The 26,017-nt window shown below is 37.1% G+C and overlaps 2 protein-coding genes across 4 annotated transcripts in view; one reads left to right on the forward strand and one right to left on the reverse strand.

The window, feature by feature from the left end:
• Positions 1–3,337, forward strand: part of LOC127849172 (sulfotransferase 1A3-like) — a 10,477-nt gene extending 7,140 nt beyond the window's left edge. Inside the window, exon 6 of the mRNA XM_052381891.1 lies at positions 1,244–3,337. Coding sequence (XP_052237851.1) covers positions 1,244–1,359 — 116 coding nt within the window. The 3' untranslated portion in view covers positions 1,360–3,337. The remainder of the gene's footprint in view (positions 1–1,243) is intronic.
• An 11-nt stretch (positions 3,338–3,348) lies between these two features.
• LOC127847394 (ras-related protein Rab-32-like) lies at positions 3,349–25,760 on the reverse strand. 3 transcript variants are annotated; one of them, XM_052379265.1, is made up of 5 exons: positions 25,622–25,760; positions 14,105–14,309; positions 12,400–12,581; positions 8,081–8,224; positions 3,349–7,285 (listed from the first exon to the last, which is right to left on the reverse strand). In XM_052379265.1, exons 1-5 carry the CDS (start codon positions 25,622–25,624, stop codon positions 7,172–7,174), a joined length of 648 nt encoding a protein of 215 aa, XP_052235225.1. In that variant the 5' UTR covers positions 25,625–25,760; the 3' UTR covers positions 3,349–7,171. The 3 variants fall into 3 exon arrangements, with proteins under 3 accessions (XP_052235225.1, XP_052235224.1, XP_052235223.1); XM_052379264.1 differs by lacking the exon at positions 25,622–25,760 and adding an exon at positions 17,868–18,052; XM_052379263.1 differs by lacking the exon at positions 25,622–25,760 and adding an exon at positions 15,286–15,411.
• Positions 25,761–26,017: the final 257 nt, after the last annotated feature.

The following is a 26,017-nucleotide window of genomic DNA, read 5'->3' on the forward strand; positions in this document are numbered from 1 at the left end:
GTTTATACCTATTCATTTTAGCTCTATTGCATAAACAGCCTAAGACTTATTTGAAACGCGCTCGAGTCCGTTTCCTGGAACTAAAACCAGTATTTGGTGTCTACGGGGGAGATTTCAAGAACGCTCCCACAGTTGGGATCGAACTCGTAATATCCCGTCGCTAGGCGGATACCATATTCATTACGCCATGGCGACCTTTTAAGTTCGTTTGACAAACACGTTTCGGTCACAGCCACCTGCATGTACATATTATCATGTTTCTGCAGGCAACAGTGACATTAAAAAAGACGGATAATTGTCTTAACTTATCTAATAAAAACTTTAAGCTACAATATTTTTTTAACGAATGATAGAACATTTACACGGGTCGAATAAGTAACAGAAGGAAATGACGCACAGTTTTAAATTTAAAAAATCTATTTCGTTATTTCTCGCAATGAAAACGCTGTAACTGTTGTGTCTAGTTCAGACTAGACATTTCTCACGCGACAGCTCATCCTATTTTTTATATTTTCGTACACTTTACAATCATTTATATGCGTAGTTATGTTTTTCGTGGTTTAAAAAAATCGTGGACACGTAAACTTCTGGTTTTGAAATAAAAATTATGAGGAGTTGACGATGGTCATGTACCGACGTGTTTGTGCTTAATCTATCAAACCTCAAAATCAACACACATTAAGGCACCACGAATATAATGATTTCACAGTATTTGATATCCTGCAACATGTATTCCATTTGAGTCTCACTCGGGCAAAACTGGGCGTAATGCATATTCGTTAAGTGTCGGCCCAGATAAGCATGTGCAGTCCGCACAGGCTTATCGGGGACAACACTTTCCGCTTTTATGGTATTTTTCATTTAACCCATGTATGCCTAGCGTCCTGAAAAAAGGACATTGCAAACAGCGTAGACCCAGATGAGACGCCGCATAATGCGGCGTCTCATCTGGGTCTGCGCTGTTTGCTTAAATGAAATTTTTTTATGAAATATTCTAAATATAGACATAAATATACCTGACACCCCTAATTTTTGAAATAAATTGATCCAATTAAGAAGGATGGGAGAGTCCACTGGGCATAAATGGGTTAAAGGAAGCCTCTCCTTAGCGAAAATCAAGTTAAGGCGGAAAGTTTCGCTCCTGATTAGATTGCGCGGACTGCACAGGCTAATCTTGGACGACACTTTACGTCTATGCATTATGCCCGGTTTTTCCAGAGCAAGGTTTATTTGTATTTGCCAGGTGAGGTGGGCGACTGGAAGACCATATTCACGGTGGCCCAGAGCGAACAGTTCGACAAATTTTGCACGGATGAGCTGGGACATCTAGACATCCCCTTCCGCTACACGCTTCATTAAACGAGTTCTCCCCTCAGAAGCAACGTGAAATTGCAAACCGCTTAAAACCATTACAGCCTGTCAGTTACTCGCAATCTGTTCAGGTTTTATGTTGTTGGCTGCTCATCAGAAACTTAGGTTTACAAATGAATCCTTTACAACTTAAATTTAATACGAAATGTCTTAATATTTAATTCGGTTTCTCATGGACTACACACGCATCCAAGTGCGTATCTAAGGGTTAAACGAGTTTCCGAGTGTTCGAGGGTTGGGCTTGGCCATTCACGCATCGCTTGACCAGTATGCGGGGAGTCGTGGGTCAGATTCTCGGGCTACAAGCTACACGAGACACGTTTTGGGGCGTAGGACTGGTGCTGGTTTTATAAATATTGTGAAAATGTGGTTCGAATGTCCTGCAAAAACATACCAGCCGTTACAAACAAACATTTAGCTGGTTTACAAAGGCGAAACACTCTACGGCATATTTACATTACGGCATAACTGTCGATGCAACATAAATGCTAAGAATTTACATATAAAGACTTATGTTAAGTCTTTGTATTTCGGTATCTTGGACATGTATGAAATGTTCATATTCAGATGTTTCTCAACCAATTGAAATCAGTCGTAGCTTCTGTCAACGTTTTCGACCATTGACTCGACAGAACTCCATAGTTAGCCTTTGATACTTTAAAGATCGTGAGCCTGTAACAGAATGAAGCGAATGTGGCGATTCTATCCAGATACCAAGTGCTTCATTGTGCGAGCGTTCCTTCAAACCCAAAATGCCAATTGCCTCAAAGTTTAACCCATTTATGCCTAGCGTCTAGAAAAAAAGGCAAACAGCATGATGCGGCGGCTCACCAGGGTCTGCGCTGTTTTCTCAAAAGAATTTCTGTAAGAAATATTCTAAATATAGAAATAAATATACTAGATATCCCTAATTTTGGTAATAAATTGATCCAATTTAGAAGGATGGGAGCGTCCACTAGGCATAAATGGGTTAATAGACTAGCAACCGTTCACTGTGCCCGACATCACTCTGGATCAGCAGACGATTTATTTCAAGGAGCATTCTTACGGAGTGTTCCGGATGCAGTCGATGTATCACGATTGTGCATTACATGGATCGGATTCGCCAGAAAACTTTGGTAATGAAGTCTGGTCTTGCAACAGTTTACAATATTTTGTAGGCGATAATAATATCCGCAAGCTCTTCTCATAGTTTATACAATGCTAAATGCAAATCATCTAAGACGCTTTCTGTGAAAACTTGGCTTAATATATACGCGTAAAGTATCGTCCCAGATAAGCCTTGCAGTTCGAACAGGATAATTAGGGACGACGGTTTCCGCCTAGACTGGTTGTTCGTTTTGAAGAGACTTTCTTTAACCCTTTGCATGCTGGGAATTTGTCGTCTGCTAAAATGTTGTCTGCTGAATTTTAAAAATTAGCATTTTCTTCGATTTTTTTTCAAAGAATGCTATCAGAATAGCTAACAGTTTGGATTCTGATGAAACGCCACGTTCTGTGGCATCTCATCTTGATCCAAACTGTTTGCAAGGACCTTTAAAATTTGGTTCCAGCGCTGAAAGGGTTAATCGAACAAGTCCAAAATCGCGGTAAGTGTAGTCCATATATTAGACTGTGCGAACTGAACAGACTTATCTGGGACGCTTCTTTGTGTAAAATATTTAAGCCCGTTTTTTTTAACAGAGCGCGCCTCATTTGATTATATTATTTCTAATCTATGCATTTGTATTTAATATTTTATAGTTAATGGATCGGGCACCAATGCAATCTTTGGCAACGTTGAACAATAGTATTTGCTCCACCTACATTCCGAAAGCTAGACCACTTAAAGTACTTGTATCCCCGGTGTTGTTTGCGTCGATTCTTTCTGTTAGATCATAGTAGATTTGAATAATGTACTCAAGTCTTACTGTATGCGTATATTGTATGATCGTTGTTGTGATGGTGTCCGTATTGATGTTTTACAAGAAATACTGATTTTACATATATTGTTTTATTATATAAGTTTACAGTTACTAAAGAAAAAATCGTTCTTATTCAAACACGATACATCATAATTGCACTAAAACGACAACACAAAATATATTCAATAACTTAATCAAAAATTGTACAACTCAAACTATATTTGTGGTAAGAGAAATAACTGCTATGAATTGTAACAAACAACAACATTGCCTTGATTTGTTCCCCTTTGATTTACACTTGTTTGATCATTCAGTTATACATTGTATATATAACAATATTATACATAAACAACTACAAAGCACATTTATATCATTTAGACCATCAACAACTTATAGCAATACATTTATTATACAAAGCAATCCTTCGTCATTTAACGCACCCATACTTGTTTCAAAAGATAAACGGTCACTCGGCATACATTTTTAACAACTCCATGAATGTTCATAAAAACGCAACAAAGCAGTCGAGATGATAAGTTCATTGCGGATGGGACGTCATATAAATCACTAACAGCCGTATTATGTTCTATAAAATATATGATTGCATGCACTGTGGTAGTGATTCAATATAGAATATAAGCACAACACTGACAGGGCAGAAAGACTTTCAATGAGAAAAGGAAAGGCAAAAAGCAATGAAAAGAAGACTGCAACAGTTTCATTCAGTAACAAAGACAATAATTTGCATAAAATGCAGTTTCAGGAAGCAACACATACAATTCTTACTACTCCACAATTTTTAATGTACTCATTATTGTCTATACTTATACCAACTTCTTATGTATCTCCAACGTCTTGGTTGCAACGTTACACAATGCACAAAGTGCCCTGAACGGACAATAAATGCTGACACATTTCTTTTGTATGTGCGTTGTAACTATAATAACACAAATACTAATGTGGAATTCACAACATAGTTGATTTCGTGTGTACGTGAATAAGTTTTCTACTGAATCACAGAAAATCATTTGCAATTGAATATACCGTTTCTTTCGTTTATTTTCAGTTATAACTACTTCTGATCCTTTAATTTAGTTTTTGGTTCATCAGAGTTGTATCTGTTTAAAAAAGAAATGAGATTGTATATACTCGCTTTAAAACGGCAAAAAATGACATAAACACGCGAATGAGCAATACAAAATATGATGTGTTTCTGGATGTTTAACAAACGAATATGCACACGAAAATGAAAAGGCTCAAAACAAAGCGCAATTCTTCACTCAACCAAACTTTTCTGTTAAAATCCAAATTAAAAATGTTTTGAAGCACATGCATTTCAGAATAACAGATGTCTAGGTAACAAAATATCACACACAGCATTGAGTAAATTCGAGGACGTAAAGAACAACAAACATGAACATGGCAGAACAGTTCACGATCGAGTATTTTACTTAAGAAAAAAATAATCAAGGCGACAAACATACATACGTAAATGAGTTAAACTAATGTTAAAACATGCTTATGCATACAACATAAAAACAACACAAATAAATTTTTCTGCATAATGTCATTTGTAATACCATAACACCGTTCTTAAAAAACTACAGATGGTAATCTTCACACAATGTCTTGCAAAACAGAAAATAGTAGTGTTTTCACTCTTAATATGCTACACAATAACATCAAACGAAGCAATTCATACATCACGGGACCGGATTAATATCTCGCTCACATGATAAAAGTCACGTGAATGAACACATGTGATGGACATGAATGAATTCACAAGCGGAGGGAAACCTACTTGTTAGCTTTAGGCGAAAAATAAGTTTTTCGTCTCAATTCACATTCCCCAAAAATTAGAATAGAAAGGTCGAACAAACGAATTTTTTTTTAATTTAGCTTTTTTACTTTACACATGTTATTTCCCACTTAATTTAGGACTTTGAATGACAGACGTGTCTTTAGAACATTTTAAATATAATCGAATGAAGAAAAATGATCGAAAACTCAACTAGAAATACCAAGACCAAAGAAAAATGTTAGGCTCGACACCAACAATTAAGGTCGGTGTCGTAAGCGGAAACAAACGAATTTTTATGTTATGCCTTGTGAAGGCGGTTGATAAAACCTTGCGAGATATGCTTTAAACATTGGAGTTAAATCATTTTAAGTAGTGTTACTCACGAAATGATTAAGGCGGTGGATACACACACTATGAAGAAAATTAGCAAGCACGTTTCATCAAAGATTTACTATATTCGAACATGTATATGCGTCAACAAGTAAATAGTTTATATAAAGTTTTTTCACAAAATGAAAACAAACACGAACACACGTGAAATGAGTACTCTTTGGTTTTTAATAATATCACGTATACAATATGGGCGTTAAATGCTCAATCGCGTTGAAGGTACAGAACAGACTGACGCATGCACATTTTATATATTGCACGAACAAATTAGGCCGAGTATAAGCATACGTACGTTATTTAAAATGATCTAAAAGAGGCGTGAAAGCGTGAAAACTTACCTAATTAGTTGTGCACACTGTATCCAGGTTGATTTTCGAACAAAAATCTAACTTGAAGCATAGTTACCCCAAAACAATTTACTATTAAGTGTTTGATAATTTTTGCAATATTCGCTCATATTCGCAAATATAAACCTTGATTTAAAGTCATAACAAAATGTTATAGGGATTGGAAGATTTTTTCATGTTTAATTGCATATTCATAATAAAAAGGTAAATCGTAATAGTTTCCGGAAAAGGTGACAGCTGACCTACCCATCCTAATTTTCGTCGATGCTAGTGGAAAAAAAAAGTTGTTTTTTATGTTGGTCTGATAAACATCCAACATGCGCAATCGCTTTCATTTTCAAGATGAATATTAATAGGAGAACTATCAAACTTTATAGCGCAGTGAATGACATTATACACTTTGTACATTTGTATACAATTTACAATAGATGCCATAAATTCATGATGATAATGTCTTTGTCGTGTAGACGTATTTAATTGAGACGCGTTCTGAGAAAACGGGGCTTAATGCATGTGCGGCCTTGCACAGGCTTATCTGGAACGTCACATAACGCACATGCATTAAGCCCAGTTTTTCTCCGTACGCGACTCAATTTATTCACTTTAATTTAAATGTACGGTATTGCTGCGGTACATGCATCGGTTAAAATGCAGCCATTTTCAAATTGGGCAAAAGTTATACTTCAAACCCGTTTGCGTAGCTTAATTTATATGAAATAAGCACATACTCAAAACTTGTTAAATGTTTTTCATAGTTAACAATATACGAACGGAATAACTTCAACATGTATAACTAAATACACCAAGCGTTAATCGGCAATACAACCAGTTATATAACTGTAATACGTAGCATGTCTTTGGTAAAAATCTAATAAAAATAAAAACAATACATCAATAGTTATTAGACAGTCAAAAAGGCTCATCAGTTAAATGTCTATAGGACTTTTTTGACTTTCGAGGGGCAGTCTGCAGTGACTGATGGCGCTGATAAAATGCAACTACAGACTATATCAGAATGCAGTAACAACTAACAACCTGTGGTTTCGAATAAACCTTGTTCTGGCAAAACTAGACTTAGTTCATTTGCGTAAAGTCTCGTTCCGGATTAGTCTGTGCAGACCGCACAGGCTAATCTGTTACGACACTTTCCGCCTTTATTGGGAATGTTCGTTTGAATGAAGTTTCTTGTTAACGAAAATCCAGTTTAGGCGGAGAGAGTTGTCCCTGATAAGCCTGTGTGGACTGCACATGCTAGTCAGGAACGACACTTATGGCACATAGATTAGGCCCAGTTTTTCCAGAATAAAGCTTAAATAGACGATGCATGGAAGTTTTGTGTTTTAAATCGATGCTAAGTTTCAGGAACAGCAGCCCTTTTTCTCTGCTTTATTTGGTTTGGAATCCTCGTCTAACTTCCGTACATCCTTGTCTTTAGCTTCGTCGGACTTCATCGTTCTGTCGTTCTGAAGTACCTAGGAGATAACAATAAACATTTGTTTAATTATCTTAATCATGCAATTTTATTAACCCATTTATGCCTAACGTCTAGAAAAAGGGCCTTGGCAATCAGCGTAGACCCAGATGAGACGCCGCATGATGCGGCGTCTAATCTGGGTCTGCGCTGTTTGCTTAAAGAAATTTCTGTAAGAAATATTTTAAATATAGAAATAAATATACTAAACATCCCTAATTTTGGAAATAAATTGATCCAATTTAGAAGGATGGGAGAGTCCACTATGCATAAATGGATTAAGGTTTGGGCAAAGCTTAGAATTTGACTAAGCTAAATGACAACTCTGCACGGAACATAACTCGGCAATTTTGAGGCGATCTGGCTGACTTTCGAGCAAGAGTAGATATATGCCCACACAACTTATCAAAAAGTCTTGGACGTGCAAGCAGCAAAATTTAAATGCCTGCTGATCGACCACACAGAAATAATCCTCGCCCTGACAAAACTAGACTGAATGCATGGCGTAAAGTGTCGTCCCGGATTAGCATGTACAGTCCGCAAAGTCCGCAAACGAAAAGTGTCGTCCCGGATGAACATGTGCAGTCCGCAAAGGCTAATCAGCGACGGCACTTCTACTTTTATGGAATTTTTCGTTTAAAGAAAGTCTCTTCAAAACGAAAATTCAGTTAGGACGGAAAGCTTCGCCCCAATGAGCCTGTGCGGACAACACAGGCTATTCTTGGAAGACACTTTATGCACATGCCTTTAGCCTAGTTTTCCCAGAACGAGGCGATGTACATGGCCCATTAGTTACCTGGGTAACTAGAAAGCGCGCGGACTCGTCAATGTTAATGTTCTCCTTGGCGGAGGTCTCAAACCAGCCAATGAAGCCTTTCTCCTTACAGAAGTCGTCAATATGTGAGCTGTTGTTCACAAGTCCCTCCTTCGGCTGATCGCACTTAAAAACGAACACCAAAATAGGAATAATAACCCCTTAAAGGTTGCATATATATTATAGACGATAATAATCATAATTAGATTTAAATAAATACGACAACTTGCCACAATGTCAGTTCGAAAGGAAGCAAAGAGATACATTATAATCAAACAATACATGAAATGGGAATTTGTCACAAACGCCAAACGTGACTAATAACAGCATTGTCAGCTATGTTAAATAAACAATAACTGCAGAATGTGTTGATAGTTGAGGATGGAAAAAAGCGTTTTACTCCGCTACACTCTTCATTGTGATGACGGTTCAAATATCACTTGTATCTTTTGACAAACGCGGAAGTAGTTTGCTGAACAAATAGTTATGTCATCCACACAACATTCTTGCTTAAAGAGGAATAAATTAGTGAACAGGCCATTTTTTGTTTACTCTTTTTACACTTGATACACTAAAACCAACAAAAATGCCCGTTTGAGTCCCATCAAGAACACGAGATTTTGGGGGAAGAAAAAAAAACGAAGCTGTGCACTTCTGAAATCCATTAATAACTCAAAGCCTGTTTATTACGGACTGTTTATATCTTGTATAATTGAAAACAATAAGCATACCTATATTTTTTTTAGTTATTTTCCATCTCACTTGATTCCTAAATGGCTGCCATAAGCCAATATGGTCGCCGCATTATTCGACACCATTCTTTTAAACAAATATTGTGCAAAAGGCACATCATTACATATTGCAAACGTAAAAAAAGCAAACCCAAAGCTTTAAAAAGGATTAAGTCGTCTTTAAAAAGAGATTCAAATGAACTGCAGTTAAATTTTATTACTTCAAATGTTATTATGGTGTCTGAAATGCCGGTCTTTGATAATGGGTAGAATTTTTAACGTGTATGCAAGCAGAAAATCTTGTGTCATATATTACGCTAGATTTTAATTTGTGATTACATCTGTTTTTGAATGACCATGATAATGAATAATAATTGAACATTTTAGGGTGAAATAAAATTAATTCTACATTAAATAAAGTTAAATTGTACATTATTGTCATTAAAGTTTTGTTTTGATTACACATTATGTTACTTATAACACTTGTAATGGATTTCTCTTGTATTTTGTCTGCAGTGTGACGGTTTTCCTTACAACAGTTATTTCCCATGTGAGTAACCCAGACAGACAGACAAACAGACAGACAGACAGACAGACAGACAGACAGACAGACAGACAGACAGACAGACAGATCAGGCTAATCTGGGACGACACTTTACGCGCATGCGTTAAACCCCCTTTTCACAGAGCACGGCCCTAATGTTTGAACATGTTTCAGCATCTAACACACAGAGATTGTAAGAAGTGATCAAAATTCATCAGGCTGAAAAACTCAGTGGTAAGAGCGCTTACCTATATATCGATGGTTGCGGCTTTGAATCTGACCTCAGAATAAGAATTGTATTTCTCTTTTTTTTTCATAGAAAATGTACAAATATAAAACATTAAACGACCCTAAATATACTTTTATGTTAAGTGAACGTATTTATCATTATTTTGATCTTTATTTTTATATACGGGTTCAACATAATGTATAGTAGTACTTTAACTTCTAGACTACAGTCCTTTTTGAAAAGCCCCATCATATTCAACTCCTTTTCTTAACGAAGTTGGATGAAAATGCAATATGGCATAATGTTATACCTGTTGAAGTTACAACTGCTGTAATTTAAACCAATATCAACTACTTAGACAAGCTTCACCGAAATAGTAGACCCTCGGAGAGATTTTCTTAGGACTGATCCAACTGCTGATTTGCATTTGCCTCTGAGCACATTCCGATCGATGCTACCATTCTTTATTACAGCAATTCGCAACTTGTATGTAAAGTATGTCTATATACGTATCTTAGATGCACAATTTGCCTAAAACAACTGTACTTTAAGGCGCAGGTTGTAGAACCAAAGCGTTGTACACAGTTGGGAATCGAGTGTACACATGCCTAAGTACACTTGAACCTGACCGGAAACTTGGTATATGATACGATTACACACACATGTAGCTAATCTAGTTTAAATATAACGCAAAGCTTATATAAAACATTGACTTGCAATTGCATCAACTTTTTTTGTCAAAGCTTTTTCAGCCCTCACTCATGCATGTGCGATGCAAGTACATGAATTGTTGAAATCCAACTTACAGTTTCGGGGCACTATTGAATGTACACAACAAAGCATACTAAACATACATTTCGCAATTAAGATATAATATACATGTGCGCTGTTTGCAATCGTTATCCAAATTACATCTTTGATTAAAATTGTTTGATCTTAATTCGGTCTTACAGAAATGAATAGCTGCTTAAATTTTCATTATATTAACACTAATGTGTTCTTTGCAGTTTGTTTATGTACCATATGTTTTTAAATGCATATTGTATTTACGATTAAAATTGCATTATAACATTTGTGTTACTTTATTTATTAATTTTTAACACGAACAAGAGATGTGTTAGTCAGAAACACAATGCCTCTTCTGCGCCGCTTTGAAGCCAAATATTTGACCTTTGACCTTGAAGAATGACCTTGACCTTTCACCACTCAGAATGTGCAGCTCCATGAGATACACATGCATGCCAAACATCAAGTTGCTATCTGAAGCGACATAGAAGTTATGAGCATTTTTCGAAACCTAAATGCGAAACCGAAATGCAAAGTGAGACGGAAAGACAGACAGACGGGCAGGCGGACCCTTCTTCGGGGCATAAAAATGTAATACGGAACGCGAATTAAAACTATATTTTAACTCTAAAATTCAATTTTGGCGGCCGTCTTGGATAGATGCAGCTATCTTCTTAATTTGAGATGTGAAATTCCGCTTATATAATTGTACATAAACAAAACAGATATGAACAATCAGGGATACGAAGCTTTTCAGGTTTGTACTGACTTCAGAAATTCACAGTTTGATTTTGTTTCTATATTATATTCGACCCCCCTCAATACACATTATGATTTATCGGGTCTTTTTCTAGTTGATATGTGTTGCATAAATAATTTGTCAAAATATATCAGAACCAATTAATTAACTAAAAATTATGATGATGTTTCATCGCAAAATATTTTTCAGACCTGCAGATAGGTCCACATTTGTGTAAATAACAGGATATTTTAGGTCCATGTTATTAAAGCCACACACCTTGACATCAACTACATGGCATAGTAAATTTAAGTATAAATAAGAAACATATTTTATCTATGCCAATTAGAATATATCTAGTGGTTACACGGTAGAAATCCGTCTTTTTGCGCTTTAAAACTTAAAAATAATCGCGTTTGTCGAAATGGACGTATACGTCTAGAAATCCTAATGTCGGTTTTGAAATCGGTACCGTTTGAAAATAATAAATTACTTGCAAGCTAGGCTTTAAATTTAATTTTATCTATGCCAATTAGAACATATGTGGTGGTAACAAGGTAGAAATCCGTCTATTTTGCACTTTAAAACTTAACAATAATCGCGTTTGTCGAAACAAACGTATACGTACAAAAACCCTACTTTCGGTTTGAAAAAAAAACTTGCTAACTAGGCTTTAGATATAATGACAATTTTGCACACTTTCAAATTGCATGTATATGTATTGATTAACATGTATTTCATTTCAAGGTGTGTGGCTTTAAGGCTGAAGTATAGAAACTTTTATGTTTTTTACTGCCAAGTTCCAACTGCATTTTACAGCTATGTACAGTTTTGTATAGAAACTTTTATGTTTTTTACTGCCAAGTTCCAACTGCATTTTACAGCTATGTACAGTTTTAAGAAGATAATTAAACCGTTTGATTTTCAAAGTTAGTGAATGTTCGGCAGATTTTCAACGCTTAGCACCGTTCCAACTATAATTCATACCGAATGCATGAACCTCTTTTTTCAACATTTTCGAAACTGCATTAAGAAGCGTTTTGTCTCAAGAACTCATATTATCGGAAGATCTTTTGAAGATAAATATAGTAACCCAAATAAGGAAACGATAAAACGAAGCTCGTCTGTTTAACATGTTAAAAACGGCACTAGTATGCATATAATTTTTTAGCGTAATGACTCAAGTAAACGAAACATCGTAAGCTCATTTGAACAATTATGACATAACCACAGTTATTGAAATACATCGAACGAAGCTCGTTTTCTTCCCACCTTGTTAGCTAGCAGGACACACGGGACCGGCTGCCCGTCCGGAAGTTGCACTTTCTGGTCCAGGTCGGTCTTCCACTTGGTGACGGCGTCGAACGTGGCCGCGCGCGTGAGGTCAAACACGATGAACGCCCCCACCGCCTCCTTATAATAAACACGTGTCATGTTCCCGAACCGCTCCTGGCCTGAAATACGATTCAATATGATACATTGCGCCTTTTTAAATAAACACTCGTTAGGTTTCAACCTGGAGCACGTTTCAATAAACCCTCGTAATTTATCAACTATCCTAGCCTAAAATATGTGATTCGATATAAAACCTTAACCCGTTTCAAAAAAAACACGTAAGTTATCAACGCTCCTGGCCTAAAACAAATATGAATGATTATAAAATATGCAGCACCTTTCAATAACTCGTACTAAGTTATTAACGCTCTCCTGTCCTAAAATACATGAACTCACTTTGAAACATGAGTCCCTTTCAATAAAACCTCATAGGTTGTTCATGATTTGTAAATCCGCAGCATTGATTTTTGATTCGTACACTGTTAAGTATCGAGCAACGCAGTTGCCTTACAAGTTATAACTTACTCACGATACCTAAGTGCAACGGTCTCCAAACTACATGCAGTACGAAAGTCATCGCATCGAATTCCTCCTATATAGACGATAACCACTGTGATCAGACGAAAAACATTTGGATAGGGTAGGGGTTTATAACTTTTTAAATCAAATTAATGAAAATTATTTGCGATTGCATACATAAATGGTGTTTTCTATATCGCGGCTTTCATGAGCTATGTTGGAACCATGCTGTCAAACATCTGCGCATACGTTGATTCGACGAGCGCTTACCTGAGTTGTATTGTTCTTTTGTGGATGCTTTGTGTTTGTTGTTGTTGTAATTTTAGTGTGTTTTGGAGGGAGGTGGGTGTTTATCCATAATGAATCCACTTTATGCAATACATGTACCAAGAAACACACAACGATAGCCTTGACCATTGTTTGCCAATATCGAAAGGTCGTGAGCTTGATCCATAGTTAGCGGAAGCGTCAGAATGATCTTACAATGAGCCGGATACTTGATAAACTCATGCAATTGACTTGAACATTCCAGCTTTTGCTTTGAGATATCGTTAATTGAAGAGCTGCTTACAGAACATGAGTGCCCCTCAGGGTAAAGAACGAATATGAGCTCCAATATCAACCATGAAGAAGGGTAATAATTCAAATTCCACAACAGTTCCATGGGCGATGAGAATGATTATTGAACAATGAAAAGATAACCAACATTTAAGTTATTTTATGTGAAGATCTCGTTAAAAACTGCTGAACATACAGGGCGGAATTCCAAATAGAGATCCATCGACCGACATCGATCAAAACGACTCCGCGAGGTTCGAAGGGGATGTTATCATGTATAAAGAAATATACATCGCTCTGATAAAACGGGCTTTAATGCATTTGCGAAAAGTGTCGCCCAACATAAGCCTGGGCAGTCGGCGCAGGCCTTTCAGAGACGACAATTTCTGCTTTTATTTGTTAAGATTATTTGTTTCAAGGAAGTCTCTGCTGAACGAAAATCCAATAAAGGCGGAAAGTGCCGTCCCTGATTAGCCTAAGCTGACTGCACGTGCTCACCAAGGACGACACATTTCGCATATGCAGTAAGTCCATTTTTCCCAGAACGAGGCTGAAATGATTTTACCTGCGATGTCCCATAGCTGCAGCCTCACGATGGTCTCCGCGTCCCAGTTGAGAACCTTGAGCGCGAAGTCAACGCCGATGGTGGCCCGGTAATGCTGCGAGAAGAACTGATGGACGTAACGTTTGATGATCGACGTCTTCCCCGTCCCGAGCTCTCCTATCACCAGGATTTTGTACAGATGCTCTTTCTTTTCACCGCCTCCAGCCTGCAAACAAGGTACAGAGATGACAGCCTGCGTGGTGTAAAGGTAGCAAGTTAGCTTTTGATTCTAGAGGTCCTGGATTCGATTCCAAAGCCAGGCACATATATGTACTATCGTTTTGTTTTTTTATTATAAATATTTACAACTATCCTGCATGTCACGTTTGTGTTTATCCATTAATTAAGTGGTGTTTTTCAAAAAATATTACAATATGTGAACAAGTCCCTTAAAATACCGCTCCTTTGGTCGTTGTCGACTCAGCTAGTACTTAAAAGTACCTCGGACACTCTTAAGTATATCACATTTTTACACCGGGTACGGAAAATACGCTTTAAGGCACCCGGCTCTACGCCGTTGAACTGTGCAGTTTACTTTAGAGTACCCAGGGTACTTTAAAGGGGCCTTTTCACAGATTTTGGCATTTTTTAACTTATTCATTAAATGCTTTATATCGATAAATGTAAACATTGGATCGTAAAAGCTCCAGTAAAAAATCAAGAATAAAATTAAAAAAAGGAAAAGAACATTGCCCGGACCAGGTTTCGAACCAGTGACCCCTGGAGTCCTGCCAGAGTCCTGAAGTAAAAACGCTTTAGTCTACTGAGCTATTCTTCCGAGTACATATACTTGAAGTATTTTATACCTTATATAAGCAATCTTCGTAGTTTCACAATATTTAACGACAAAAACAGAACTCTCCAAATTATTCAATCGTTTCGCGTTGCAACGCGTTATAATTTTTAGGTTTTAAAATCGTCAAAAGATGCATATAATGGCTATATTAGACCATGGTAAATGTTCAGTATTACTGTTTCCTCACAAATATAACTAAAACGAAAATTTGCGAATCTGAAACAACTTTTTTCAATTTTGTCAATTTACCAAAGCGTGAAAAGATCCCTTTAAAGTAGTGCGTGAGTCGACAGTAATCATGCCTGACCGTTAAAAATTTCGAAGGTTGTATTTAATGACCAAATACCAAGTGCACAATCACTTTGACGTCTTCCAGATATTTCATTTATACCGATCTGTTTTCGGCATTATCGTTTGAGCGTTTAGTGCAAAAGCTAAAACGATAATGCCGAGAACAGAATTGTCTAGTTGACATGGTACTGACCCAAAACGAACCGATATTGGTACAGATAATGCAATCAAAAGCGTCAAGTATGACCCAACACTTTACAGTGCACAATCATTGTGACGTCAGACAAGTATTTCAGTAACTGATTTGCTCGACTAAGCGATAATACTGCACACGAGTGAAATTCGTGTATATGTTTGTCGTCAAATGCTAAATGAACAGATACGTTACGAAGTCAGGGCGAAAGGCAGGTCAACTGTACTTCTACTAGTATTTTGAGAAACAACTGTTTCTCTAAGTATTGGTTATAGCTTTAACGTCAACATAATGTGTGGTTCTTTAATTGTGCATTCGTGATTCTGTAGTATTGTAATGTGTTTCACGACGATTTGAAGGAAATGAATCCCGGAGCATATCAATTTAAATTTCTTTCAACAGTTTGCGAAAATTTCAAGTGTACACTTTGCGCACAAATAAATCCCTCTATTGAACCATGACACCACGTGATAAACTGCATGTTCCCCGTATATATCTAGCCGTAATCGTGCCTTACTTCTGATTGTGATAAAATATTATTTTGCCGACATGGTTATCAATATCATTGTTGGATCTATATGTACAATATTGTAACCACTGTTTCGCCCATACTGATAAAAATGAATGAGCTTAGCAATCAATAAGAACGTTAACTTCCTGAATAATAACACATGATCTTGCCTTACTATATTACGGCGGCCTAGAGGAGCCAAAAAATATATTTTATTTAATACGCGCACGTGTGTCGCTCCCACGTAACCAAATACTGTACAATTATTATTATATGTGGGACATTAATTTGTTCGTTAATTTTGTGGGTTGACCGATGTTCAAATTAAACACGAACACATCGGAAAATTACCGACGCAAATTTCTCATTTTCCAAAATAAGAATTCTACGAATTTACGTACCCAAGAAACGAAAAAGTTTGTTTTTACCACGCCATTTCATGACAACGAATATAAATGATGTTACAGCATTGTTCTTGCACCCCGCATGCCTCCGTTAAGGCCATTATGACTTCCTTTCTTAAATATACTAGACGAAGCCATTTCAGAAAGACCTCATTTTCCTAAATGCGGACAAAGCAAACGGATAAATAAATTGTGACATATTTTAGGCTGCAAATATTCAAAACGATTGAAGCAACTGTGACCTCATTTCTTAAAGGTTGACAATAACAAAACGTACTAATAGATACCTAACTACTTTTAATAAATGAAGACAAAGCAAACGAGTGTAACAAGCTGACGCCAATGTCGACAAAAGAAACAGTTATTAGTTTTTCAAATACATGCTTAAAAGATAGAAGAAACAGGAAGAAATATATCTTAGATATTATACAAGATTATACCACTAATAACAACTAAAACACATGTTCCTTACAGCAGAAAAAAAATGTCTCTGATATGTTTCAACCCGTCTGATCTATTCTTTTCCTCGATCACCGGTTCATTTCTTTTGGCAATAGCCATAACGTTTGTCAAGTAAATCTTCATTGGATAAATAATAATATACAACTAGTTGTTTATGTGATAGAATACATGTATAAGTGATAAAGCACTGGTTCATTTGAACCGGAGGTAAGGATGAAACGGGTGATATTCTGTAGAGCTTCAACAGTAAGGATGAAACGGGTGATATTCTGTAGAGCTTCAACAGTAAGGATGAAACGGGTGGTATTCTGTAGAGCTTCAACAGTAAGGATGAAACGGGTGATATTCTGTAGAGCTTCAACAGTAAGGATGAAACGGGTGATATTCTGTAGAGCTTCAACAGTAAGGATGAAACGGGTGGTATTCTGTAGAGCTTCAACAGTAAGGATGAAACGGGTGATATTCTGTTGAGCTTCAACAGTAAGGATGAAACGGGTGGTATTTTGTAGAGCTTCAACAGTAAGGATGAAACGGGTGATATTCTGTAGAGCTTCAACAGTAAGGATGAAACGGGTGGTATTCTGTAGAGCTTCAACAGTAAGGATGAAACGGGTGATATTCTGTAGAGCTTCAACATATCCGCAAAGCTTATCCTGCTTGCACACACAGGTTCGGCCAACCATTTTCGCTGAGAGATCTGTTGTCCCAGCATTCCTGGAGGATGTGTTGGTGCGTTTGATCGGCTTCTCCACTTGAGCTGTTTGGAGATGAAACAAGTGGAATCTTTGTCTTCTTATCCAAGCGCCATGTTTGACGGCGATGCGTGGTACTGTTGTGCAACCATGTACCTTCGTATTAAGGTTCCGTGGTTTCTGTGATTGTTTCCTCACTCTAATGCCATGGTCATAAGACCTCCCCTGTGAGCACAGGTCTGACTAAATATGCCCTAAATATCGTAGCGATATCCTATAAACATACTATTAATAATCCGCTAAAATGTATCGACAAAAATAAACAAAATATATTCAAATGTATATTACTATTTCCATAACAATGTTAAAACTTACTCCTCGTCCCATGACGATGTTGAAACGAGCTTTCAAACAAATATATAATATATATATATCAAAAACACGTTTTAGTGTTGACTGCTAAATCCGCATTATTTGACGTATACTTTTAAGTATGTATTGATAATAGACTCATCTTTGCTCACGGTCTGTGGGAGTGCATTAATAGGATGCAATCACAAGTCGGTAAATTATAGGTCCTGATATCGCTTTCGGTATAGATATAACAGATAGTGTGAACTTATTTGACTCGAGTCTCAACGCCTCGTTGTGTCAATGAAAAATCGTGATACGTTTGACGTAAGCATTTGACCATATTAAAAAGACAGTTTCCTACAATGTGGGTTGCTAACGAGTTTCTCTGAAATGGAATAACAAAACAAAGCTTTGTAGAAGATTTTGGTCTGCTTACATGTTCTAGTCACATACTAGTAACCGACTTCACTACAATCGTATGTTCACCATGCAAAACGCTATATTCTTCAATTGTTTTACAAAGCGAGAGCATTGTTCTTCTTTTTAAGTGCTTTATAACTTATACATGTATTCTATCACATAAACAACTAGTTGTATATTATTATTTATCCAATGAAGATTTACTTGACAAACGTTATGGCTATTGCCAAAAGAAATGAACGGAAATCCTGTGTCTTATTATTATTAACACGGGCATAAAGAAAAGCAAGTGCGTACAATAGAGATCTTTATTCTGATGACTCTCAATTAATGCAAATTAAATAATAATATCAGCGTTATGCATGTATGTATCTGTAATATATTGATGGGATACCGGTGAATATATAAATTGATGACCATTGTATACAATTTGTTGCTTGTACATGTATACCGGCACCATTACAACTCTACATAAAGAAGTACAGGCACTTGGGAACAACAGATTGGATAATATCGCTTATCCATATTAATGACGTTTTCTTTATTGTTAATTCGCCATAAAAATATCAATCATATAAATATATAATACTGTATATTATAATGATTATATTGGGTCATGCAAAAAGAGTCGTGCTATTCAAGTTGTAGTTGGCAACAGGTGGTAACAACCTACATCTGCATCTTAAATTACCAGGTACGTCACATACAGGCTAAAACATGCTTTTGCAGAGTGAATAGTTAAGAGGAATGAGTAAAAGAAAGAGAGAGAGAGAGATAGAGAGAGGAGAGAGAGGAGGAAGAATAGAGAAAGATATAGAGAGAGAGAGAAAGAGAGAGAGAGAAGGAGAGCGAGAGGAGAGAGAGATCGATCCTTAGATGATGGCGAGCTCGTCGCTATACTCTACTCTGCGAGCTCTATACTACGCTAGAGAGTCGCGAGAACTATACAAGATATAACATATCGTCTCGCTCTATCCCTTCGATCTCCCTATAGCATATCCTAGCTATTCTTCTCCTCTCGCTCTCCTCCCTCTCTTATCTCTCTGAGTCTCTCTTTCGCCGCGTCTCCTCGCTTCTCGGCTTCTTTCCTTCCTTCTTCTTCTTCTCCTTTGCTTCTCTTCTCTTTCTTTTTCTTCTTCGGTTCCTTCCTTTTCGTTTCTTTTTTTTTTTCTTTTCTTTTCTTTTCTTTTTCGTTTTCTTTCTCCCTACTTTCTTTTCTCTTTTCTCTTTCTCTTGCTCGTCTCTTCTCTTCTCTCTCTTTCTCTCGTCTTCTCTCGTGCTCTCTCTCTCTCTTCTCTCTCCTTCTCTTCTCTTCCTCCTTCGTCTCTTCTCTTCTCTTCTCTTTTCTCTTCTCTCTCTCTTCTCTGTGCTCTTTCTCTCTCTCTCTTCTCTCTCTCTCGTCTCGCTCTCTCTCTCTCGCGCTCTCTCTCTCTCTTCTCCTCTCTCTCCTCATCTCTCTCTCCTTCTTCTTCTCTCTTTCTCTCTTTCTCTTCTCTTCTCTTCCTTTCTTCTCTTCTCGCTCTCTCTCTCTCGCTCTCTCTCTCCTCTCTCTCTTCGCCTCCTCTCTCGCTCTCTCTCCTCCTCTCTCCTCTCTCTCTCTCGCTCTCTCTCCTCTCGCTAATCCTCTCGCTCTCTCCGCTCTCTCTCCTTCTCTCTCTCTCTCGAGAAGAGAGAGAATGTAAACAGTATATTAAATACGCGGAATTGAATTCAAATAAATGTTTTAAGAGATGTTTTAAAGTATTAGAATGCATCTTTTATTGCCGATAAGCAATCAATGCCATAAGCGCTTTGATTTAAAAACGATAATTATATATTTCATATGTTGACAAACTGAAGATATTTTATGAAAATGAATCCATTCAATTGTATTATATTAAACATGTACATGTTGATAACGAAACTTCGTTGAGTCATCGTCGCTTTGCATGTGATTGGGGATTGCGTGTCGGTAAAAAATGTACGGAAGAAAAGTGTTAACGACATGACCGCCTGAGTGTTTTACAGCGACCGTCCCAAGGCGCTGGTCTGAGAATTTATCACTTTTGTACTAGTTCTGACTGTAATGCAGTAGCTATTTTTTCAAGTTTGAAATTATGGGGTTTTTTTTGGCGCATGATTTAAATTGCTTTGCAAAAAGTGAGGTTATGCAAGTCGTTTAACTAGTTTAACCCATTCATGGCTAGTGGACTCTCCCATCCTTCTAAATTGGATCAATTTATTTCCAAAATTAAGGATGTCTAGTATGTTTATTTCTATATTTAGAATATTTCTTACATAAATTTCTTTGAGCAAACAGCGCAGACCCTGATGAGACGCCGCATCATGCGGCGTCTCATCTGGGTCTACGCTGTTTGCCAAGGCCTTTTTACTAGACTTTTTACTAGACGCTATGCAAAAATGGGTTTATTACCAGCGAATGCAAAAAAGTATATTGTTCTTGATATTATTTTCAATTATTCGTTAACATTATTCAGATAAAACATGTGTTGAAATCTTTTCTTAGAATAGCGTACCCAGGGGTTCATTTATACCTCGGCAATTTGCGCGTATCATATGCATCGGGTTTTGTTAATTTGGTAATCCAGCTGCTCACGCCTCATGTGCAGTGAACATACATCTAGCCAATTTGTTATAAAGGATTAGAGCAAAACCTCTGTCTCATTATAAGTACTTAATAAATTCATAGACATTTATGTATCAACCCATCATTTACAATCCATGCATGAACATATGCGATTACGAATGACCCCGCATAACAACAGCTTTTTGAAATAGCAACGGCTTCACAGGTATCATACGGTTTTGGGGTATGTAGAACATCACGAGACAGCACTCTGAACAATATATTTAAAGTTTACATGCTAAAGCGAGCTATGGTAGTGACTGATCGCGTGCTTTCGTTGAATGATCTCGCATTCTAAACTTTTTACATTTAGTTTTGTAAAACATTTAGTTACTCGTGATCCAAAATAGACAACTTGCTATTACTGCTGAGTATGCGTTAATCTTATAAATAACCTTGAGCAATACGTAACCAAAAATGCATTTACAGTTGATATTTTCACGAACGAGAATATGTAAGCCTCATGTCACTTGAATAATGCATGGTAAAAATAGCAAGCTCTTCAGTAAGTGTCACGTGACTGTAGTCTGTATTAGTCTCGTGTCTCGAGTAAATATAGAACATATCTCAATACAGTCGAGGGGACGATCGAGATTGTCTTCTGTGACGTGAGTGTAGAACAGGTAGTAAGCTTCGTGTCGAATAACAATTAACTCAATAAATAATAATAAAATCACACGCAAGCCGCGTGTAATATAATATGTAATACTAGACAGCATATTTCCTCATTTATAACGAACAAGCTGATGTAGTGTCAGGTTAAAGCAGAACTACAGAGCTAGCATGCACAGTAATACGCTAGCATTATACTAAGCAGCTAGCCTATTGTTGCATGTTTTTATCAACAACAAAAACAAGCAACCATCGTGCCAAATACATACGTACATTGTCTATAAAATACTTGCACCCCCAGGTTTCACATTAATAACGAACGAGCTAGCCTTGTTTCACGTATTTATTTTAAAAGCCTGTCTTAGATTAACGTTTATATGATTAATGGCACGTGAAAATAGAACAGCTAACCTAGTCTCACGAAAGAAGATTTAGATATAGCCTTTTCACACATAAAAGCAGAGCATGCTTGCCTAATGTTACATGAAAGCAGAATTAGCTAGCGGCTAATCTAGTGGCACGTTTAAGTAGAACAAGCTAGCATAATGTCACGCAAAAGAAGAATAAGCTAGCCTAGTGTAACGTGAAAGCAGAATACCCGGTAAGCTAGCCTAGTGTGACGTGAAATCATACTTAGCTTGCCTAGTGCCATGTGAAAGCAGAATTAGCTAGCCTAGTGTCATGTGAAAGCATACTTAGCTAGCCTAGTGCCATGTGAAAGCAGAAAAGCTAGCCTAGTGTCATGTGAAAGCAGAATTAACTAGCCTAGTGTCACGTGAAAGCAGAATACCCGGTAAGCTAGCCTGCTGTCACGTGAAAGCATAATTAGCTAGCCTAGTGCCATTTGAAAGCAGAATTCGCTAACCTAGTGTCACGTTAAAGCAGAGTACCCGGTAAGCCAGCCTCGTGTCACGTGAGAGCATAATTAGTTAGCATAGTGCCATGTGAAAGCAGAATAGCTAGCCTACGTGAAAGCAGAATTAGCTAGCCTAGATTCACGTGAAAGCAGAATATCCGGTTAGCTAGCCTAGTGTCACGTGAAAGCATAATTAGCTAGCATAGTGCCATGTGAAAGCACAATTAGCTAGCCTAGTGCCATGTGAAAGCTGAATTAGCTAGCCTAGTGCCATGTGAAAGCAGAATTAGCTAGCCTAGTTCAATATGAAAAAAGAACAAGCTAACCTAGTTTCACGTGTAAGCATAATTAGCTAGCATTGTGCCATGTGAAAGCAGAATTAGGTAGCCTAGTTTGAAAGCAGAATTAGCTAACCTAGCAATGTTTTTTATGGCGATTTCGGGGCCGATATTCGGCCCCATTCCCCTAAAAAAAGAGTATATATTTTCCCCCATTTTGTAAAAAAAATTCCCTTCAGAAGTAAAAAAAAAATAAACAAAAATTTTTTTTTTTTTTTTTTTAGAAAGAACTGTCTCATAATCATGATAAATATATCTCAAATTTATTTCATAAACGACTAACAAAGTATATAACTATAATTTATATAATTTTGAATTATTATAAAGAGTTATATTAAATAGTTTTTCCCAAATCAGTGGACTTTTTACATTAATTGCATTTTTCTCCCAAAATGGCAAAGAAAAGGCCTGATGTATCTATATTGTGTCAATATTTGTTGATAAAATCATTCCAAATTGGTCCATTTTATTAATAAAAAATGCTCAAATTTGCCATTTTATCGATTTAAAAGATCCCAATTAGACTCAAAATGGCTTAGCAAACTGAGACTGTGCATGAAGGCTGAACTGTCTGAAACTAATGTTGAAAAAATCATTGATATATATTTTAATTTTAAGAAAACGGACAAAGACATTCAGCTGTGAATATTATATTCATACAAACATGTGTATTAATATAATAAATATCATTACATATAAACAAGTGAATTTTAAATTTTCCCCTTTTCCTAAAAAAACGACGCATTTTTCCCCTTTGGACGGGCCCTGCCACCATTCCCCTATAAGTGAAAAAAAAACACTGCCTAGTGTCATGTGAAAGCAGAATACCCGGTAAGCCAGCTTCGTGTCACGTGAAAGCATAATTAGCTAGCATAGTGCCATGTGAAAGCAGAATAGATAGCCTTGTGTCATTGAAAGCAGAATTAGCAAGCCTAGTTTCACGTGAAAGCAGAATACCCGGTAAGCTAGCCTAGTGTTACGTGAAAGCAGAATTAGCTTGCCTAGTGCCATGTGTAAACATAATTAGCTAGCCTAATGCCATGTGTAAGCATAATTAGCTAGCATTGTGCCATGTGAAAGCAGAATTAGCTAGCCTAGTTTGAAAGCAGAATTAGCTAACCTAGTGTCATGTGAAAGCAGAATACCCGGTAAGCCAGCCTGCCTCGTGTCACGTGAAAGCATAATTAGCAAGCATAGTGCCATGTGAAAGCAGAATAGATAGCCTTGTGTCATGTGAAAGCAGAATTAGCAAGCCTAGTTTCACGTGAAAGCAGAATACCCGGTAAGCTAGCCTAGTGTTACGTGAAAGCAGAATTATCTTGCCTAGTTCCATGAGTAAGCAGAATTAGCTTGCCTAGTGCCATGTGAAAGCAGAATTAGCTAGCCTAGTGCCATGTGAAAGCAGAATTAGCTTGCCTAGTGCAATGTGAAAGAAGAACAAGCTAGCCTAATTTTGTGTGAAAGTAAAACAGGCTAGGCTGGTGTCATGTGAAAGTAGAACAAGCTAGCATAGTTTTACGTGAAAGTAGAAAAGGCAAAACTATTGACAATTAAATAAGAACACGATAATATATTGTCACATTATAGATGAACAAGCTAACCTCGTGACACGTGATGGTAGAACTAGCTAGCCGCGCGTCAGCTAAAAGAAGAACTAGCTAGCATAGAGTAAAGTGAAAGTAGAACTAGAAAACATAGTGGCACGTGGAGGTAGAAAAATCTAGCCTATTGTTAGGCAATCGTGGAACAAGATAGCATAGTGTCGCATGAAAGACGTACTATTAGTCTATGCTGGTAACACGTGAAAGCTGAAAAAGCCAGCGAAGAGTCATGTGAAATAAGAGCCGGCTAGCCTTGTGTCCCGGCTAGCCTTGTGTCCCGGCTAGCCTTGTGTCCCGTAAATGTAGAACAGATAAGAGCCGGCTAGCCTTGTGTCCCGTAAATGTAGAACAGATAAGAGCCGGCTAGCCTTGTGTCCCGTAAATGTAGAACAGATAAGAGCCGGCTAGCCTTGTGTCCCGTAAATGTAGAACAGATAAGAGCCGGCTAGCCTTGTGTCCCGTAAATGTAGAACAGATAAGAGCCGACTAGCCTTGTGTCCCGTAAATGTAGAACAGATAAGAGCCGGCTAGCCTTGTGTCCCGTAAATGTAGAACAGATAAGAGCCGGCTAGCCTTGTGTCCCGTAAATGTAGAACAGATAAGAGCCGGCTAGCCTTGTGTCCCGTAAATGTAGAACAGGCTAGCCTTGTGTCCCGGCTAGCCTTGTGTCCCGGCTAGCCTTGTGTCCCGTAAATGTAGAACAGATTTGAATTATTGGCTCATGCAATATACCGGTACACTATTTATATAATATGTATGTTTTTGAAACCAATGTGGATAATCGTTCAAATAAACACTGCATACCATAACGAGATACTACATCCTTCATTTAAAGATCTGTCAAGTGCAGATTCGTATACATTGATACATATAAGCGTGAAATGATTCGACAATAAGTGTTGCACTCACATTTAAATAGATTCGTTATGTTCATATAACATAATACGTCATTATTTGATGTTAAAAAATGTATTTCGTTTTCATATTTGAATATCACACGTGATATTTTGCAGACTATACTGGTATGTTTATTATCCACACCCGAGTTTATACATGCAGACGTTATCAGTAGGTGAAATCATGGTAAACATTTGAAGTTTAATTTTCAATCATTTTTTTCATATGCATCGATGTTCAATTATCATGAAACAGTCCATTGTATACATGAAGTCACGTAATACTATTATTAGCACTTAACTTCCGATTTAGGTATGTGTTATTCATGATCACAATTCATGGAGGCTTAATCTGCTTACGCTACGAGGATAATAATGACTCTTATACGACAATGTTTAAAAATTATAGAATAAAACTCTACTTACCATTTGCAAAGCTCAGTGAAATGCCATTACTTGAAATAAAATAAGTTGTTTCACAAAGTTTATTTTAACAGTCATATGAGTAGTTTATTTATAGAGCATAAACAATCCGCAAAGCGGCTAACAATATACCATTGCGACAACTATGTTCTCAATTTTGACCTTTTAAACACGTTCACAAGACGCGTTCAATGAAGCAAAGAAACAAAGCTTTCTTTGCTATTGTGTGTGTTTTTGCTATTGTAGAGAGGGGGAACTGTAGTACCACCTTAAAGGAGCCTTTTCATGTTTTGGTACTATGACAAAATTATAAAGTTGTTTCAGATTCGCAATCTTTCGTTTTAGTTATGATGTTTGTCAGGGAACAGTACTAACATTTACCATGCTCCAAAATAGCCA

This window comes from Dreissena polymorpha, chromosome 10, assembly GCF_020536995.1.
Source record: "Dreissena polymorpha isolate Duluth1 chromosome 10, UMN_Dpol_1.0, whole genome shotgun sequence".
NCBI classification, from domain to species: Eukaryota; Metazoa; Mollusca; class Bivalvia; order Myida; family Dreissenidae; genus Dreissena; species Dreissena polymorpha.